The sequence below is a fragment of the Sturnus vulgaris genome, chromosome 3 (assembly GCF_052056855.1).
Source record: "Sturnus vulgaris isolate bStuVul1 chromosome 3, bStuVul1.hap1, whole genome shotgun sequence".
In the NCBI taxonomy this organism is placed as follows: Eukaryota; Metazoa; Chordata; class Aves; order Passeriformes; family Sturnidae; genus Sturnus; species Sturnus vulgaris.
In genome coordinates, this window is record NC_142245.1 from 66548772 (window position 1) to 66568894 (window position 20123).

The 20123-nt window shown below is 39.4% G+C and overlaps 1 protein-coding gene across 2 annotated transcripts in view; it reads right to left on the reverse strand.

The window, feature by feature from the left end:
• Window positions 1-1841: 1841 nt before the first annotated feature.
• SLC35F1 (solute carrier family 35 member F1) overlaps window positions 1842-20123 on the reverse strand; it is a 220147-nt gene continuing 201865 nt past the window's right edge. For both annotated transcript variants that reach the window (XM_014876731.2, XM_088161886.1), the window contains exon 8: window positions 1842-5911. In XM_014876731.2, coding sequence (XP_014732217.1) covers window positions 5687-5911 — 225 coding nt within the window. In that variant the 3' untranslated portion in view covers window positions 1842-5686. The remainder of the gene's footprint in view (window positions 5912-20123) is intronic.

Consider the following 20123-nt stretch of genomic DNA (forward strand, 5'->3'; position numbering starts at 1 on the left):
TGACATCACTGGGATCACTGGGCACCTGTGGCGTTTTCTAAGGGTGTGGAAGATGCTCTAAGCATCACTGGTGCTCAGAGTGTTGTGGCCTGAAGGAACACTGTGGGCCTTTTAGTGAAACTAAAATACCAACTGCAAGTTATCTGAAGGTTACCACTGGCTTTTTGTGGTCAATTTATAGGGTTTTGTTTCCTGTTGGTGGCTTACAGCCAGTTTGTGACTAATCAGTGATTAGTGATCCCAGCCTTGTAGAATTAATATATTCCATATAGCAGGATTTTTTAACAATAAATACCACAGGGCATGAGCCTGCACTTCAAATTGGAGGAGAAGGATGACAAGGACAATGCTCTACTCCAATTGTCATTATTGCTGCATTGTTGGCATTTGGTACCCACTTTGCAATTGTTGAGGGAACAGGTCTAGGGCTGCGCAAGCAGAGGTGCTCCCTTTCACAAAGCTTTGGCTTAGTTATTGTTTATTTGACAATTACTGTGTTTATAATTGCAGAGCAGACATAACAAAACAACTTTTCTAACTGTAAAAGCACTGCTTCCTTGTTTGTATGCTACAACATATTGCTGCTAAGCATTCAGCTTTGGGTTTGTAATGTTTTGGAGAGCTAGTTCTAAATAAACAAAAACAAAGGGAGACTGGCAGCTTTAAGCTGATTGAGTGTCCTTCAGTGTTAAAATGTGTTTGATTTAAGAACAGAAAGATTCATTAATGCCTATTTATGATCTATTTTTAGCGTAATTCCATGCAATTACTATTCATATGACTCAAGCACCCAGGCTGAATTCTAGCCAGGCAATAAAAGGATAATTTTGTAATGCCAGAGAGTCTCTTGAGAAGATTTGGAGGAAAATGCAAATCAACTGTTAGTATGATAAAGCTGTGCACACTAACTCAGTTTCTGGAGCTCTGTGTAATTTAGGAAACATTCACAGAGGAATATCAGACATCAACCAGCACATGGGTGCAGCACTGCTGGCTTTGTAACATCTGGGATCTGTGCAGTTGCAGTGCAGGGAGTGACTGGAAATGAGCTCACCACTCTCAATACCCTTTTATACTCCCAGCAGTGAAACATGTGACAAATACTGATGCAAAGTTTCCCAGGGAGGCATCAGGCAAAGAGGGATGGAGAGGTGCATATGCTGGCAAATACTCTTAGAAGTGAATGAATACATGTTTATAAAATCCCTTGCTCTCACACACTAAGGATCTTCCTTTCCTTCCAATGAGTGAAAGTCTTATTTTCTTTCTTATCCTAATTCTGCTCCTCCTGACACTCCTTTTCCTTCAATGCCTAAATTTTGTCTCCATCCTTTCTTTTCAGGACTCAGCTGGGTGTAGTGTTGCAGTGTAGGGGAGGGCTGGGAAAGGCAGCTGCAGGCACTCAGTAACCTCCGCCAGAGAAGCCCTTCAATATCATGCATTTGTCAGATTAATTATACATTGATTAATTTCCCCAGATTAATTCTGGACTAATTAATAATTTCTGGAAGGCAGTGGAGAGAGTGGTTTTGTCTCCAAATGAGGCTGTGACTATTAGGATACCTGAGCTAGCCCTAGGGAAATGGCAGGTTAAGACAGAGGGTATGCAGAAGTACTCTTATCCTTCTGGACCAGTGCTCTGGAGCCAGGCAAGGTACTTGAGGATGCCTGATGCCATCTATTCTTAGACACCTTGGAAAGAGTTCTAGGTTAACCACCTCACAAGGAGAAGAAGCCCTGAGCACAGAGAAAAATAATTCCCTGCAATTCAAGATTTACACTTCTGAAAAGTAGTTCTGGGCTAAGATAGCAGAAAGGAAACAGTCAAGAAACCAATAACCTTGCTTTCATAAAGCATTTATTTTTTTTATTTGAAAACATTATACAGGCATTACATTGCCACAGCCAGTCCATATAGGTGCATGCAAATATCAAAATGGAGAAAGGTTTATTCAGCTTCTCAATGCAGGATTCGGGGTTGGGATTTTGTTTGCCTGGTTTTGGTTTTGGTTCATACTTCCATCTGCAGTGTCAAGATTAGTGTGCTTTATTATGGCATTTAACAATAAAATCCTACCCATGGGGTAAAATTTATATTTTTAGCTAGCTCAGGAATACTAAATGGTCTAAAAAAAAAAAAAAAAAAAGGAAAGAAAATGATACTACACGCTTGTCAAAATGTTAATAGCACAAGTTAGCAATCTCTACACTATACATTGAAACTTCTTCTTATGACACAGTGGTGCAAAATTTTCAATTGCTTGGTCTATCGTTGTGTGTTTCGAAACCTTATAGCTGGAACAAAGACAAGGTCTGTCTCCCAGTGAGGGTTTTCATCCGGTATCAGAAAATGACATCAGTCTTGCTAAGGGCTGCCCAGGGCCAGCAGTATCAGAGAGTTTCAGTTTGTTCAGGCAAGGAGCAATGCAGAGCTAGAGACGTCCTACGCGACACGGAGAGTAGCTGCCGTTAGATAGCTGAGCCTTTGCTGGTGCGCACTGAGGGCTCCAACTGCAGAACACAAGCAGGCAGAAGGAAAGTTTTCCTTCACTAGACCTCAGTTTTTCAGTCAACACAGTCATTTGCAAAGCCATACTACTGCTTTCCTTCGAGGTCCATCCAGGACTAGCTCACTGGTGCTAATCCGAGCATCCACCTTGTTTATGGGGTGTAAACGCGGACGGCGAAGCAGCCCCGCTTTGCACATCCAACTCCCCCTGCACGAGAAGCACAGGGGGTGGTGGCCGGTGGCAGAGTGCTCACTGAAACATTTATCACTTATTCCTGTACAACAGAGCCTTTTAGAATAGCCTGGTAACATCACTCTCCAGGTGGCACCTCTCAGCCATGGCTGGCAACCCCTTGTAAGGAGAAACTCCCAGCCCCGGGACCTGGCGGGGAGCTGCCTCCTGCCCAGCTGTTTCGCAGAAGACTAAAAAACATCTACGAGTTAGTGTCAGAAAAATGAGGAGGGGGAGGCTGAAGGACTACAAACATTTGGCTTAAAATAAATACTAATCAGGAAATTAATCAAAACAGTTATGCAAAAGAAGGAACTGTAAACATGAAACACACACGCACACAATCCTCAAGGTTCTCAGACCAACACGGGGACTAATGTTCAGAGAAAGGTATTTAATTGGTATAAAAGGTAGCAAAAAGGACTGAGATGACAGGTGCCCACCAGTGTGCCACTGGGTACCTGAGGAAGCCATGATTGTAATCAGACTCCTTCTCCTGGGGAATGTACAAAATCCACCTTAAGTTGAAGCTTTCACGGGGCTTGACCCAAGGATCTTACCCTGAAGTGTCAGATAATCTTTCTTGTGTGTTTTTTATTTAGACATTCCTTAATATCCCCAGAATATAGACTCTGTTTTTCTGTGGGAATCCAGTGTTTTTTTCTTTTGTGGTTTTTTAATCCTCAATAGTTTAAGAAAAAAAAGTTCAGAAACATGAGTGCTAAAAAGATTAAAAAACCAGAAAGCAGGGGAAAAAAATTATACATTTGTTTGTTTAGTACCAAGGCATCTTAACCAAAGCTATAGGGCTAGTTTTGGGCATGATTTGGCAATACTGCAGAACCTTCCCCCAGGTGCAGCAGGGTTGTGGCAGACAGCCTAAACACAGTGGGAAAGAAATAATCTCTTCTCCACAGCAAGAATAAGATACAGCATACTTCTGCTGTTCAAAAGCATTTTGACATTTGCCACTTCATGTCTATTATGCATATATACACTTCTCTCAGTCTGCTTCAGGGAAGTTCCTTCTGTATTAAAGCAGAACAGGACTATAAAAAATGAATGTTACCTCAGCAGAAATTCATCCTGCTTGGTTGAACCGTGTGACCTTTCTAATCTCCAGTGTATAGATTGTTTTTTTCTTCTTTTTTAAATAGATGTAGGTAAGTTGTATTTTTCAAACATGAAGGCCTACATTTTTGCTTGAAACAGTCTTTTTCAGTAGAATAACATTCAAATCAAATTCATCTTCTATGCCCACAAGCAAAATATTCATCAACCATGCCTTAAACTCCATTTTCAAATACAGTGAATGTATACACACTTTTACAGCACTGTAATGTGCTTCTTAAACACCTTCTTTCTGAAGATCCTGAAGCATTTTAAGATAACTTGGTCCCATAGCACCTCTGTGAGGTAGGTAAAATGCCACTATTCCCATATATATCGATTGGGAAACTCAGCCACACAGAAGGTAAGTCATGCCCAAGGATTCATGCAAAGATGTGGCAGATTGGTGAATAAAAACTCCCCTAGATTCCTCACCTATCTTTAGACACAGGAACACCTCATCTTCCTTAACTTTAAATTACAAATAGATAAAGGATCTTGGAATAATGATTTCCTTGTACTGGGCTCTCAGAAGAGCAAACATACAGGCAAAGATGGATTTTTCATGGTGGTGACTAAGATTTCTCCCATTTTGGTAAGGCTCCTGAGGCAGAAGTACAGTGGTATACAGAAGCGTGGAGCACACCCTTACTATTTTCACACGTCCCCAGGAATGTAAGAAAACTGCTGAATTCTTCTACTTGCTTCACAGTTAATGAAAAATAATTGGCTGCACCCTGCCAGTAAAATGCCTTTGTGCTACTGAGGCAACACCAGCAGATGGTCCAGTCTTTCTGCTTGTGAATTCCTCCCTTGATCTTCCTGATTTTTACAATCTGTGGGTTTTGGTGAAAAACTGACACATTTCTAAATAGCTATTGTTAGAATAATGAACCACGGGAGACTATGCAAACTGGAACAGCAGAAGGCACCCTCGATGCACTGAGTATCTAAAATAAGTGCCCTGATCCACATGATGTGTCATCTTTCTGTGGAGGGGTACAATACGTAGGAAACTAGAAAATGTGTTTTTCTTTCTACAGGTTAAAACTTTAAAAGTAAGAAATCTGTGTTGAGTCACGACTACAGAGAAACTGACTCCCTGTCACCTGATGCAGAGCCTTGGCCACCAGGAAATCTGCCATGGATCATAGAGAGGTCAATGCTTGAGTACTTCACTTCTGCAAATATAGAAAGGCTAAAATGCTCACCTTATACCTATTCCTAGAATAGAGACGGATATTGTAAGTTGTCCCTTCTCTGGATTCATGGATCACATTACCTAGAAAGGGCAACTAGACAGATAGCACAGAAGAACTCATTGTATTTCCCTCACCAAATCCAAGGTGCTAGCAAAAATGTGTCAGGGTGTTGTAACCACGACTAACCCATCTGTTTTGTGCAAACAAACAAATTTTAGAGAGAAATTAACAGTGACTGCACAAAGTGTATTTGCTGTAAAAAGGCATTTTTTCCACAACTGGTGTGGCTTAGGCATAATATCACTCTGTGTGTGTAAAACACCCTTCTATGAATTTCTTTTTTTGTAATTTCATCTGACGTATTGAACATCTTTCACAGGTAGTTTGACATTAACTGATTCCTACCCAGCAGTTTGTATTGCAAACATGCTGCTCATTTCTTAAACGAGGGACTGGCACCTCCTTGCAAGGAACACCCTGGAACAATTAATTTGTGTTTGGATGAGCTTTCCTTATTTGCTACCTTGCAGCTCACCAGTGTAACTGCACCTGGTAAATACCTTTCTCTATGGACAATACAGAGATAATGGATATACGAGCTCCACTGTCAATAGGTGATCAACAGCCCTTGCTTTAAGCAACTCTAACGTGAGGCTCCTCTTCTGTCTCCTGCCCCAGGCTGGTGTATGTCACCGAAGGCTCCATCTGGCTGGTGGCTGGCAGGTCTACAACAGGTCCGGAAGGGTTTCGAAACTGCTTGTACACCCGAGGATCCTGGGCTACGTAGGTGGAAGTGGAGGAGTACAGCATCAGCCCAACAAGGATCGTGAAGAATGACAACAAGTAAAGTCCTGAAAACTGAGCAGAAATAACAGTAGAGTCATTAGACACAGCACCAATTACCCTGAGTTCATGCAGACCCAAAGACAGGGTTAGGCACAGATCCTTGTTTTGGCATGCACTGCACAGAACAATCTCCCCATCATTTGGATGTTGAATTTTTATGGGGATGACTCTTTGAAAGTTGATTTGCTCCCACCAATTCCCCCATCCTCCATAACCAAGAGCTAACTAGTGCCTTCCCCTGGGCCAGGCATGTTAAGTATTGACTGGCTGGGACTTGGGAAAGCTGAGTTTTGGTCACAGATCCAAAGCTGATTTTTTCATGCTTTTAGACAAGTCAGCTACTCTTCTGAGTCCAAGTTTCTCCAGCTCCAGTGTGAGGTACCATCATCTATAGTTGTCAGACAGGTCATGGACAAATCTGGAAGTTAGTTACAGCTAAACCACATCTGTGAAGTTAGCATGCTGTTGGAAATATAAAAATATCATTAAATAATATTTTCAATAAGAATTTAAAAATATATATATAGTTAAAAATATATTTTAATAAAGGCACTTAAAAACCACCCTGTATGCAGCTTCTCTTGCTTGTGAACAGAAAGCAGGTGCTAGAAGATCTAGTGTGAGTTTGGACAGGATGAACTTCAGCTGTGAAACATGCTCTGGGTCAACATCATGAGGTTAGAAAGTACACGTGGAGGGCAGTTAACTGAAAGCCCAAGTACACATATTTTGGCACACAGCTTCACTAGATCAGAGGTCAGCCTGAATTTTTTGACATATACAGACTTGTGTCTGAACTAAAAATACAACACAAAGAATCTTTCTGGCAACTCGTTAGCCCTTGCAGATAAAGCTAAAGGCAAAAACAGGGTTTCAAAAGCACAGACCATTGGTTACTAGCTTTAGATATTGGGTTCTGGCTATGGGGGACACAAAAATGGCTTTAAGCCCATATGACTTGTCTGCTGATCCTGGACTACAAGTTATTTCTTAATGCATGCTGTGTGTGAGAAACCATGTAGGACAAACTGCACAGCCACCTTGTTGAGGATATAAATGATTTGTATTCAGTGGAACTTCTAGAAGTGCCTGTCAGGAATCTGCACGTGAACACCATCAACTACCTGCAATCTGCTATTAGCTGTTCCACGAAGTACTTCAGGATTTTATGTAAAGGTGTCTGCAAGTCTGTTTGTTAATCCTGACTCTGCTTTGATGGATGCCCCTTTTTTTTCCTCTGGATCACTTTAGCACAGCATAAAATAGACAGAGTGGACCATATTATCTTGGAAGTTTTTGAGCAATTCTGCTTTTTTTGCTTAAAGAAATGATCACTGTGGAGAAAACAAATTTTACTTAAGCTAAATAAGTGATATTAATTGGTTAATGTTTCATAAACCTACAAAACCTTCATCCAACCTCCTGCCTGAGGAAGCATTTGGCCTTTTTATGGAACCCTCAGTATCTCTGAAAGCTTTGGTCATATAACCCATAGTGATATGTCTGTGTGTGTGCTTCCCACATCCAGTATGCATGTGCAACAGGCAAAATACCATAATGGGGAAAGTTTTAAAGCATGTCAGGAGGATTAGAGGGTGGGAAGAGTTTTGCTTTTCATCGGCTTTTAATTGTTTTTAATGTGTATGTCACCAGGCCCTCATGTGTCATCTGGCAGCACAATTTGATGAAGCCAGCAAGCTCAGTGACTGAGACACTGCTGAGCCTCAGCCAGCGTCTGCTGCAGGATTCCTTCCATGTGACACAGCTCTGATAGGACTGTTTAAGCTTAGATCTCCCCCACGTGGCAATCAAACACGAGTCAATAATTTCAAAGCACTGTCCCTCATTCCCACCTTATGCTTGAATTTCTCACCCCAGTCAGCCAATTGACTTGGCCCACTGCAAAGCCAGAGTGCCAGCCAGATCTGTGACTGCCTTGTGTCCTGCTGGGAGGAATCTGTAGGGCTTCCAGCAGCTAAATATGCTTTTTTTCTTGTTCTAGGAGCTGTCCAGACAAAATCAATTCATTTTTGCTTTGGTTCATTGGCTCCAGCTCTACCATATCCTCCTCTTCCTGGCCATACCTCTCATTCCTCTCTCAGGGGCTTCCTGCCAGTGGGTTCTTTTGGCTGATAATATTCTTTCCATGGTAGTGTCCTCCCTCGTGGCAATTCTCCAGCCTGGGAGAAAGGGTTTGGGCATAGCTTGGGGAAATCTGAACAAAGGTCTGTGAAACATTTGTCTTTGGTATCTGTGCACAGCTAGTTCAAAGAGACCTGGACTCTGACAGTCATATGACAACTTCTTCCTTTTTACCTTCCTTAGAAACAAGGCTCAGGCTGAATTTGTTTGTGCAGCAGCTCTCTCCAACACTGAAATAGAAGGGTAGTTAGTGAGGTTGATATAGGAATATATACTGAAGTATATGGCAAATCTCTGGTTTTGTCAGTACCCTGTCAGACTGATCCAAACCCTTTTGAAATAAATGGGTATTTTCCCCCTATTAAAACTGTAGTGAATCCATCAGTGCAATGGGAAGATGTACACTTAGTTCCTCAAATACAAAATTTGTTGTTCACTGTACTGTGCTACTCAGACTCTAGCTGAAATCTGCATTTTATGGAATATAAGATTTACAGACATTCCAGTGCTATGTAGGTTTTGGAGGTTTTTTTAATCTTGATCTGCAAACCTCATCTACTGAGATTTGCTATTAATAGACAGGAAAAAGAAACACATTCAAAACCAGCAGAAAGAGCTATTCCTAAGAAATGAAGTGAGGGAAGATCACTTTTCACTGCCACTCTAGGCAACTGCAGTACCAAACTGTAGGTTCTTGGGAAGTGTGTAATTCCACTCCCTGCCTAAAAAGCTACTTGAGAATGATATTGTGCTTCATTTTACTGAATTATCTCTTTTTACAGAAACATATTTCCTCTAAGAAAAAATATTTTTAAATATCCAGATTTGTATGCCTCTCCAAATCCTTCCCTCCATGCTAAGCAGGGTAACTGTAAGTTGTTCAAAGAATAACATGGTCAAGAGAAACTGGTTACCTCAGGTTAGCTAATGAGTGTCACACACCCTAAGTTAAAGTTAACTCATGTTTCTGTATAATTGAACAGTTTAACTAAGGATTTTATATCTACAAGTATAGGTACATATGTATATAAACTTGCTTATCCATGAAACTTATTGAGAGACCAAGTGACTTTGTGGTGGGGTCAATGATCTAACACTCTTGAGTCCCTGGATTTGATTTTCAACCTGTGAATTTATTTTGTGAATCACAATGATTTTAGTTTCTCACCCATTTAAAAGAGATAATAACACTTGGTTACTGAATAAAGATGAGTTTACAGAATAAAAATGGGGAATACGGATCCTCTGAGGAGAAGGCAGAGATCTCCTTTGCAGGGAAAGTGCCTTACTTACAACATTTCAGATTTCATCACTAACATGAAAAGCACCTGCCAAAGCTTTTTAAGCAGTCAAATCAAATAGTTAAATCAGCTCTACAGATCTGCCCATGTCTGCTCTGCTCTGATATCTGCGTGTCTATAAATGCTTCCTCAATCAATAGTATTCAATACGGATCACACAATGATATTCATAAATGTTAAAAAACTATGAAAACACACACAAAAAAATCTTCTCTAGACACCATTTAGTACCCGTGGTGAAAATAGCCTACATTAAACTAACATTACCTTTCAGCATGTAAAAGGCACATCTTTGGTGCCTGCCAATTTGAAGATAAACATACAAAGCAAAACCTAGACAAATAAAAGGTAACATGATTAATAAGACTTGGTCAGCCTATCAATAGAACCACTGATTCTGGTGAGTGGACATTTCTGGTATTTATCTGAGCTGTTCATGAGGAACCCAGTACTTGAATGGATCTGCTCAGTCAGGTTCAGCAGAGGAGCTTCTGGAAGCTGGTGGTTTGGCTGCAGGAATAGGGGCCTCACTCCAGTGTGTGCAACTGCGGAACCCCACCAGGAAAACCACTGCATCAGCAAGGTCCAGCTGATCACAGCAAATGTAAGGTGAAATTACTCTCTCTATTATCTATGCACAAAGTCGTTGACACTAAAAAAGAAAAGAACCCAAACATATTTGCAGTGCTACATACAAAGTGAAGATGAAGCTTACAAAACAAAATTTAGCTTATATATATAGCGTGTTTGTTGCAAGCAAATCAAAATTACAAGTAAATTAAGCATCACAAGGTTCCTAAAATAAAGATGAGTATAAAAGCACCTGAAAAATTAGTATTTTTAAAAATCCAGAATAAAATATTAAACTTTTCAAAATTACTCCCTACTACTTTTTATCCTCTACTTTTTACTGTCTATCCATTTGAAGCTTGTATTTCATATATCCTTAAATCACTATGGGTAAAACACTTCTACTATTTCCTCTTGAGACTCTTATGCTTTAAAGTAATCCACTTGGAAAGGTGGGAGAAAAAGAAGCTTCTTAATGGGGAAATGAGTGCATCTGATTTCATTGTCTTGAGCAGTGATTAGACAGTAACAGAAGAAGAAGAAGAAAAAAATAGAAAGAAAAGCTCTTTAGAAGGTAATAGATTCATACCTTGGTCTGGAGAGAGCGAGCCATCCTTCAGTACACAGATTATGAATTTAGAAGGGAAAGCCCAAAGAAAAACCATGGAAAAATCACATCTAGGAAAGGCTGTGCTCACTGACCCCTGCCAGGGGAATCAGCAAAGTAGTTCTGGCTGTCACAGATGTCCGTGTCCATGTTACCACTGACACCACAGCAAAACAGTATCCAAAGTGACAAAATGAAACAGATGTGAGTCTGCAGAAAAGCCCACGCTGACAAAGAACAACAATTTGCTAATTTTGGGTTTTTGCTCAGCCATCATGATAATGATCTTGAACATTATTACAAAGGTTATGAAAATGCAAATTTTGTTTTACTCAGTCCATTGAACTGGAAATAGTTGCAGGAGCAGACTATTTGAGCTGCAGCACTCCAGCACTCCATTCGTATTTCAAAACAGCAGCCACACAATGAATCTCTTGGTAGGTAGTATGAACCACAGCTTCTAGCCTATGGCAACCCAACTGTGCTTTTCAAGTCCTTAAAAAGGTTTTTTTGTTAAAGTGCTAACAGGAAATTTATAATTATCATGTTTCACAAATCCAGTGATAAAGTATGAAATGGAAGAACCACATTTTTCTCTACCTTATCTGGCAGTTCTCCACATTTTGGCATAAATGAATAAAGAAATCAGGTCCATTAAGTCAAGTTTTAAATCTCAGAGGAAAGTGACCTCCTCAGAATGACACTGATGAAGAGGGGCAAAAATGTACATATCAGGTGGAATTCATCTAGTTCCATATTTCTGCAGGCACCATCCATGCTCTCCGAACAGGCAGTTCCCATCAGCTCCTTCCCTCCCATCAGTGGGTCTGTGCAGTGCAGTGAATTCTGCTTTCCAGACTAATTCAGTTTGTAGCATACGCTGCACAGCCCATCAATGCTAAGGCCAATAGGTGTTCTTTCACCGACTTATGGCTTTTTCTCCTGGGTAATTTCACACATGAATACCTGAGCAGGCTGAGTGAAGGGAGTTAAAACCAAATTTCTCTCATTATCTTTTATATAGCAAACAGACATTTCCACTCTGTTTGATAAATCGATCGAGAGGCTGAGCTTCTTTCCACAATTTTCTATTTTCACCTCCAACATAGCAAATGAAGCTCACCGTGACCAAGTGCAGAAGTTGCTCTGTGGGATGCACACACTCTCCAGCCAGCAGCAGTACCAGAAGGCTGAGGGCTCTGAGAGCTAGGAATTCACACAGTGCTTTCACTTGCCTGGCTGGATGCTACAGCCATATTATTTTATTAACAGGAGCCAGCATCCTACTCATGGCTAGCAGTGCTCTTTGGTGACTGCCTTGGATCACACCCACGAGGATCTGACTGAGTCTGTCTTGGATCAGCACTGACTTAAACTATTGCTGACTATTTTTGTCCCAGCCTACGAGGAAGATACCTCTCTCTTTGGGATTCAGAGCTTGATCTGCTCATCAACAGAAACTGAAGCAACTCCCAACAATGAAACACTGTATTTTGTAACCCCAAATGGCACCACACATCAGAAGGGCTGGTTTGGAACAGACATAACAAATGCACCTGAACCTTTATGTGTCCTGCCAGATCTCACAGTTTTTAAGGAAGCTCCAAAGGGATCCAAACCACTGAGGTAGGGTTTAGACTGCCTTCCCTGCTCACCAACTGCAGAAGCTGGAATGTCTGAGCAGAAATGTTGATTCTCTTGCTGAGAAGGGCACCAAGGGGTGCTGGATGGCTTCAGTAATGATCATAACTTCTGGACAGCAAGTCTGTCCACTACCAGCAGGATTGCATTATCTTCACACTTTAATGACCTCCAGCTATTTCTTAGGCAAACCATGAGGATAAAGTCTTAAGTGATGACTTAAAGTTACTCACTCTGAACATAGCTGGGATGAAAAGTGATCACCTTTGATCATCACTGAATGGAGGAGGTTTGTCTCAACACATCACTCACGCCAACAGAACCCAAAGCAAGAAGTTTCTGATCTGCCTGAATGACAGTGAAAACCTGACACTGGCCTTGTTGCCATTCGGTGACAATAAAGAAGCCAAATTTCACAGGAAAAATGGCATGGCAGAAAGGCCATACTTCTCAATTCCTGATGCTTGCTTGCACCCTCAATATGATCTCAGATGAAATGCTGTTCATTACAATGGCTTATGCTGAATTGCAAATGTTGCACAGAAACTGTGATGACAAGGAATGAGATGAGACATTTTCTGTATTTTCCAATTGATTCTGTTCTACTCCTTGCATATTTTACTCCATCTAAAACATACTGATCTATGCTTTCTGTCATACAGCATCACCCTCTTTTTCAGTTCTTGCATGATATTTACCAGTGGGCACAGTTTAATTGGTGAAACAATGGTCAGGGGGAAACTCCTAAGCTTTCTTTCCTTTTAGATGCTGAGGTTATCTACAAAGGAGAAAAATTAGGAGAGTTTACTGGAAAATTGTCATGAATTCTGTTAAAATTCAGGAAACTTAATAAATTTCCTGGAATAAATTGTTTCATTGGTGGAATGAAACAAACTTACAGAGAAAATGGATAGCATTTTGGGAAAAAACTCTGAGCTTGACATAGGCAACTGTAAGGCAAATACTGGTTTTGCACAAAGCTGCATGATTTCATGCTTTTCAAATGGTATCCTTAGAAAAAATTAATAATAGCCTGTCCTTTCTAAACACATGCCTGATAGGGCAAAATGTTTGTGTGAAATGGCTTATCTTCCTTTCCTGAGTGCCAGGAGAGATGGGAACGCTGCTTTCTCTTTGGTTTCCCTTTGTTGCCTCTGACATCAGACGTGGAGAAAAAAATGAGCCTGTGTTCAGTACCCCTGCAGTACCAGCAGTCTGTCTAATTAAAAAGTGCAAGGTAGAATGAGTCCTGCAATCTGTTTTAATCTTATCCATCTAGAAAAGAGATTTTCATGTGAAGTTAAAACACTTCTATTGCATTGCTCTAATTTCCTGTGAGCATCCTTACTGTGGCATAAGGGTGCTTCATTTATGGTTATTTTGTGTCAATTACTAGGCAAGAAAGTGGTAAAGGACCTATCCTTTTAGATGCTCTTAATACAAAAAGGAGGAGCACAACAGAAAAGCTTATAAAATCAATTTCCCCTCCCCACTTCTACCTTTCAGTATTCTTTGTTGGTTTGCTCTATCAGCTGCCAGTTGCCATGTGTCTTTTTAGGTTTGTGTGCAAGTATTTAATATAGTAGCAGCTGTCTGCTGTAACTGATTCTCTATTACCGTACACGAGGCTAATTGTGCTCAGTGTGTTTAAAACCACAGTTACAACGACTGATTCATCTTGGATTCTTTGTTTTTATTTTTCTGCTGAATCTAACAATACATTCCTGTAGAAGTTCTTTCCCAAATGGTGTTCTTTTCTCCTGGAAATACGAATGGGGAGCACTCCTACTCTGAGAAACAAGGACTATGCAGCTGCAGTGACCCCTACCATGAGTGACCAGGGCAGCTGTCTGGAGGGAGTGTGACATGGCTGTTTCATGTCAGGGTTTTCTGGAGTGTGACACATTTGCTGCTGGCAATGAGAGGCCAAACTTCAGGAGCTCCAAGAGCTCTCAATTGAGTCGACTCTCAAGGCAGGTGCATGACGGAATCAGAATGGAAAGTGTGTCCTAAGCTGTCAAATCCAACCCCCCATTACTGCTCACAATCAGATCACATATTCCATCTGGCAAATCCTTCCCATGCAAGCATTATTAGGGCTTTTTTTCACTTCCCACTAACCTATTTGAAATTATCCTGGAACCTCCCTGCTATGATGGCCAAAAATCCTCCTAATTTCCATACGTTCTCAAGTTCTTGTTCTTATACGTTCTTGTATCATTAGATCAAATAATTCCCATTTCCTCCCTGTGAATTTATAGATAAATTCATATGTGTTAAGGTTCCATAGTCCTCACAATCCATCAAAGCTATGTTACATACAATAAAGATTTTTTAGGGTTCTGCATATTCAGTACATTGTTAGGGGCCACATGGTTACTCTGTCAAAGGCTTTGGAGCAGATAAGAGAAAAAGCTCTGTTTTGACGCTCTTGAGCTGACAGAAAAAAAGCCTATAGCTGCAGCTAGAAAAATGCTGTCCCTGAGATGGTAAGTTGTCCTGTCCTATGGCATTAGCACTTCTCCATCAGTACCAGAAATACCTAGACAGACTCATTTGGAAACAACTTTGTCACAACTGTGCTCAAATTCTTCCCATCTGTTGCCACAGACACTGCCTCGCACTTTGTGCTTCACAGCATTTCTCAATGTCAGCCAGTTCTAGCTGCCTGATTATTCTAATTCTTCCTCCTACTGAGGGTGCCAAATCTATTACTACAGTCACTACACAAGACTGGTCTTCAGACCAACTCTTTGGGACTTCCATCAGCGAGTTCCTTCGAGCATGCTGCTTCTCTCTCAGCACATTGCCTTGTCCCTTATCCTCATTAGCCAGTTTCTCACCTGGCTTCCAGTCTTTTCATCACTAATCCTGGTCTTTAGCTTAACTGATAGTTTTCTGCGCTGCTCTGTTCAAAAGTCTTGCACATTAGATCTACCATTTGACTTTTTCCTTATAAAAATCTGTTAAATTTTCAGATGGACATCAGATTTAGGCAATATTATCTGTCTTCTGTGAACCAGCTTGCATTTCATGGAATTTTCCATTTATCTCCATGTCCCTAATTATGTCTATTTATCATTTTATTTTCTACTCCATATCAAATTTGAAGTATCCAGATTATTGTGTGCTGTTTCTACTTCTGACACAGTAATTTCCATTTCTATTAAAGATGGTGCATTGTCTTCACATTTAACTCTCATCCTTCCTGAATATGAGAGAAGGTTCCAATTTTGTTTTGGTGCCAAGTGAAAAGTTGTTTAATTTTGTCCTGCACTCTCCTTGCACAGCAAAACTATTTCTTCTCTTAATATACAAGAAGAACTTTTTGCTGCTTGTTTCACTTTCTTCTTCATTGCCACGGTTGGTTTATCTTTTACAGTAATCAGACTTCACTCCTTTTTTTTACCTGCACAGTATTAGTTTTCTTCTGTGATTCCTTGTTCTCTGTTTATTTCTAACAAATTTTTAAACAGATGGTTTGTCCAGTTACCTCTGGAGTTCTCCCCTACAAGTTATCCTCTTGTCCTTAAGATATAAAATTCAGATTACTATTACTTAAAGCTATTAAAAATCTCCTTCAGATCCATTATGAGCCTTTTAAGTGTTCCTTGCTAAACTTAACTCATGTAGGTGGTGGGAATAATTCCAGAAGGTTAGTCAAGCTAATAAAATTGCTTGTCAGCTGTGCTGATGTCAAGCATCTATCCCATGTCAGGTTTGAAAGCTTCCAGTTTAGTGAGAAGGGGGAATTCAGACAAAAAGAAGATTTTTTTTTTGTAGATGTTCTGGAAGCCAATAAAATACTCTGCTGCTTAGATTGAAAGCAGGTAAAAGTGATGTTTTCTAACTGATGTTTTGTTGATCCCTTCCTCCATTCTGGTAGGAAAGAGAAGCTGATGTTTTAACTCTGCATGTCTATAGCAATCACTGATTTGGCTGATAGGAGGCACAACTGGAATAAACACTTCAATCCAGTTGTACACCAAAACAGATTTAATGTATGTTCCTTCCTGGAAGCTCATAGACCACGTCATAATTTGTAGATCACACATAATTCTTTGCACACTTCCTAAATATTCTACCTTCCTTTCTGGTCACTTATTGACAAAAAATTTACTCAGTTCCATAACAAATCTCCAAATTTATAATGAAATTATTGCATTTAACCCTTAGCATTTTCTTTCAAAGATGATTCTGTCTACATCTCTGAGGAACTGCTAGTCTTTGTTTCCCTATGCAAAGGTGAAAATAGTATCCAATTCAAAGAATCGTAATTTCAAAATCTTGTAGATTTTCAGTAGCAGAATCTTGTTTACGCTTTTGAATGCAACTGTTGCCTTGCTAATTCATTACTTTTTTATTTTTTCTTTCTCTCCTGGGTCACAAATTATTGCTGAGCTATGTAACTCAACACATTTATTGTACTCCCTTGTCTTAAAAAAATATGCTTGTCTTGGTAAATGCTTAGGTTTTTATTTATGCTGATTTTTTTCCTCCACAAGTAATGACAAAACTTAGCCTCTTGGTCTCTGCTTTCATAGTCATTGAGCATCATTTAGAAAAAGTATGTTGTCAGGAAGATCCATCTCTTTAGATAGGATGACTTCATTATGTTTTTTCTGTCTGCACTTTTTCTTGTGATAAAGGAAAAGATAGTTATTTGCTACAATATTTTTTGCTCTCTGCAGTTTGCAATTCATTTTCTGGTTCTTTGATATTATGCACCTTTATTGCTGTGGTCTCCAGATTTCCTTTTCCAGCCCATATTCACCAGCACCTTTAAAATCAATATGCTTTTGTTGAAGATTTATCATCCAAGAGTTAATTCCAATAACAGGAAGAGTTCACTTAATATGTTTGAACTCTCCTACTGGTAGGAATTAAAAGCTATTTACTTCCTTCAGATTGTAACAATTGCACTTCACAATGTACTCTTGTGGTATATTTAAGAGATCTTTGTACAATTCTCTAATAATTTCTTCACTGATTCCATACATTTTACTTTTTAACACTTGAGGTATGCAGGAAGGTGTGGCACTCAGACATGGAAAGATGTGATTCAGAAGTTACCCACAATAAAATGGGGTGGTGATGCTGTTTGCTTTGGAGTATTCCAAGATCAACCTGTGTTCACTTAGCATTTCTGTTTAGATAATTAGGCATTTCCAACAAAAATGCATTTTCTTAGAAAGCTTCAAATCAGTTCTGTTGTGTGCAGTCTTTTAACATGAGACCAAATGAAACCAAATGAAAAAACCCCAAGCTAAAAGCACTGAGAACAAGCTAAAAAATTTGACATTTATGATGAGCTAGTGTCTGAAAAAATATATTTGAAATCGAAGCTTTTATCATAACTTCTGCAATATGAATGCCACATCATTTACACCCCTCTTGATGGTTTCCAAAGAGCGAGTGTCCATGCTTCACTATTCATGCTTGCAACTAATGAATCTATTGCAAGATAGCATTGTGAAAGGAAGACATTCTTTTTAAAATGCAGTATTTTGAAATAACTGCCATATCTGTGCTGTGTTGTTAAAAATCTGTCAGGCTGTGCAACATCCTGGTGGGAGGCATTTCATTTTCCATCTTCTACTCTCTTCTGTAATTTTACTTCATAGCTTTTTCATTGTATGCCATCCTGCACCATCACAAAAAGGGTGAGCGGATGGGGCCCTTTCTGTCACAGGAATTTGTGTGATCAAAGACACACCTAACTCCTTTCCACCTCAAGGCAGCTCTTTAAATAGACACCTAACTATTTTCTAATTGTCTATAATTTGGAAGAGGAAATTCAAATAGCTAACCAATGAAATAAAAAAAATTAAAGAAACTTGAAAACAATTCTTCTTAGATGAAAGGCATGCAGACAGTACAGCTTCATGGGAGCAGAGCTGTTGAGAAGGACTCTCACTGTAAGAAATTTAGTACTTTGGAAAATAAAATGAACATAGTGTTTTTGCACATTACCGATGACATGAAGAAGTAACTAGCAATATGGCTTACCCTCATTATTATCACAGGCTTAGAAGTATTCACAAGGATAAAAGCCCTGTACGATTACATTCCACTAAAACAGAAAGTTTATGGATCAAGCATCTTGCATACCCAATTTCATCAGGAAAATACTTTTAAGTATATGACTGAGAAAGTTATAATGTCAAAAACAGTTTTTAGCCTGCACTGCCTGCTTCACTAGAAATAATGATGCACCACTGACAGCACCACTGACAGCAGCACTGTCAAAGTTTAAAATAGGTAGGTGTTAGCTCCCTAACAAGTACAAGCAAAGAATAGGGTCTTACTGACCTCAGCTTATACTTTCAGGGAAGTTTAAAAAAAAAAGGTGAGAACATACACTGAAATATTTTCTCAGTTATGTCAGAGGTTTGGGAAAAGTCTCTCAGATGTTTATGGATGGCTGCCAAATAAAAATCAAAGTAATAAACAATCCTCCCCCAAATCAAACCAATTTTATTTAACTCCTGCTATCAAACCACAGACTTTGTACCCATCCTGCTCCAACAAAAATCCAGGACTGCCTGAAGCATATAGAGTCAAGGTAAAAAATAAGGTTTCATCTGTAAAGTCATGAAACTGTGAATTTTTTAAAAGATTATTCCTTGAGTGGCAGGCTTTCCTAGTTTAGTAAAATGAACTGAAGCACACCAAAAACAGCAGAAAAATTCACACCAGCTTCAATTCATATTTCTAGCAAGGGTCAAGTTTTCACTAGAGTAAAGACTATGTAAATCCCAAATTCACAGGCATTGCTTAGGATCTGTGCTGGCAAAAAAGAACCTGGAACCCCCTTCCCCCAACCTTCACCCTCTCTTCTCCATCCAGAAACACCCCAGTCTTCATGGCTTGTTTCTTGATGTAATGGGAAGACTGTCATCTGCTTTCTTCCATTGGATGGATACTGTTAGAATTAGCATTGGAGAGTAATTTTTAGAAACATCACTAAGTATCAGCAAATGAGGTTTCAACTAGAATAATTTCAGATATCTGGTCCTGGAAGGTTTTGAGTATCATGTGTATCTATTTATCTGTGTATCCAAGTCCTTTGTTACAGATACTCTCCGAGGTTCTAAATCAAGATACATGACTTCCCTGATTCATTATGAAATACATGCATTTTCTTCATTTGGGAATTGCTACTATATCCAGAAATTCTGAATTTTTATAGCTGCTTCTTGGATAAAGTCATGAATGAATTTGCCAAGGCATAATATAATTGATTGTGCTTGGCTTGCTAGGTAATGATATAATATAATGTGACTCAACCTGCTGGTCCAGAACACAATCAGTATTCATGCTCTAGCTGCTGGAAAATATAAAATAAACTGCTTAGATTATTTAGTGAGAACCTAATTTGCTTAGAAAGACTAAAGACAACACAGAGCTTGCAAAGGAAAAGTAATAAGTCTAAAAGTTCACATAACAAAAGAGCTAAGGCTGAGACTAAAATGTAAAAAAGGAACACTCCTAAGAAAAAATGGTCCTGTATTTCTACAAAAGTTCTAACTCTGTGCACCCAGAGAGGTGGCCCTGAATTTTTAGCACCACTGGTGTCCATGTATCCATAACAAAGAATGGCCAAGGACAGTCCTGTTACTTGTGCTAAAGAAGGTGGTAAAATGAGAACAGACAGCTAGGAAAGTTTTGAACATAAAAATTGTATAACACATATCAATATGATGATAATTTAAAAACAAATATTGAAGATAGGTTTTGTATACTTAAATGCTATGGCAGTGATGGATATTCAGCTACCAAAGAGGCCTGACACATTTCTACATCTGCTGGAATATCTTAAATCAATTATTCATTACAGAAGAACTAAAAAGACAGCAGGGGGATGTAAGAACTTTTAAGAATGATGCATTACAATCAGGTAATCTGTCTCCAATTGAAAGCTATATATTTTTGCATTTTAATACAATAAAATCTTGAAAAA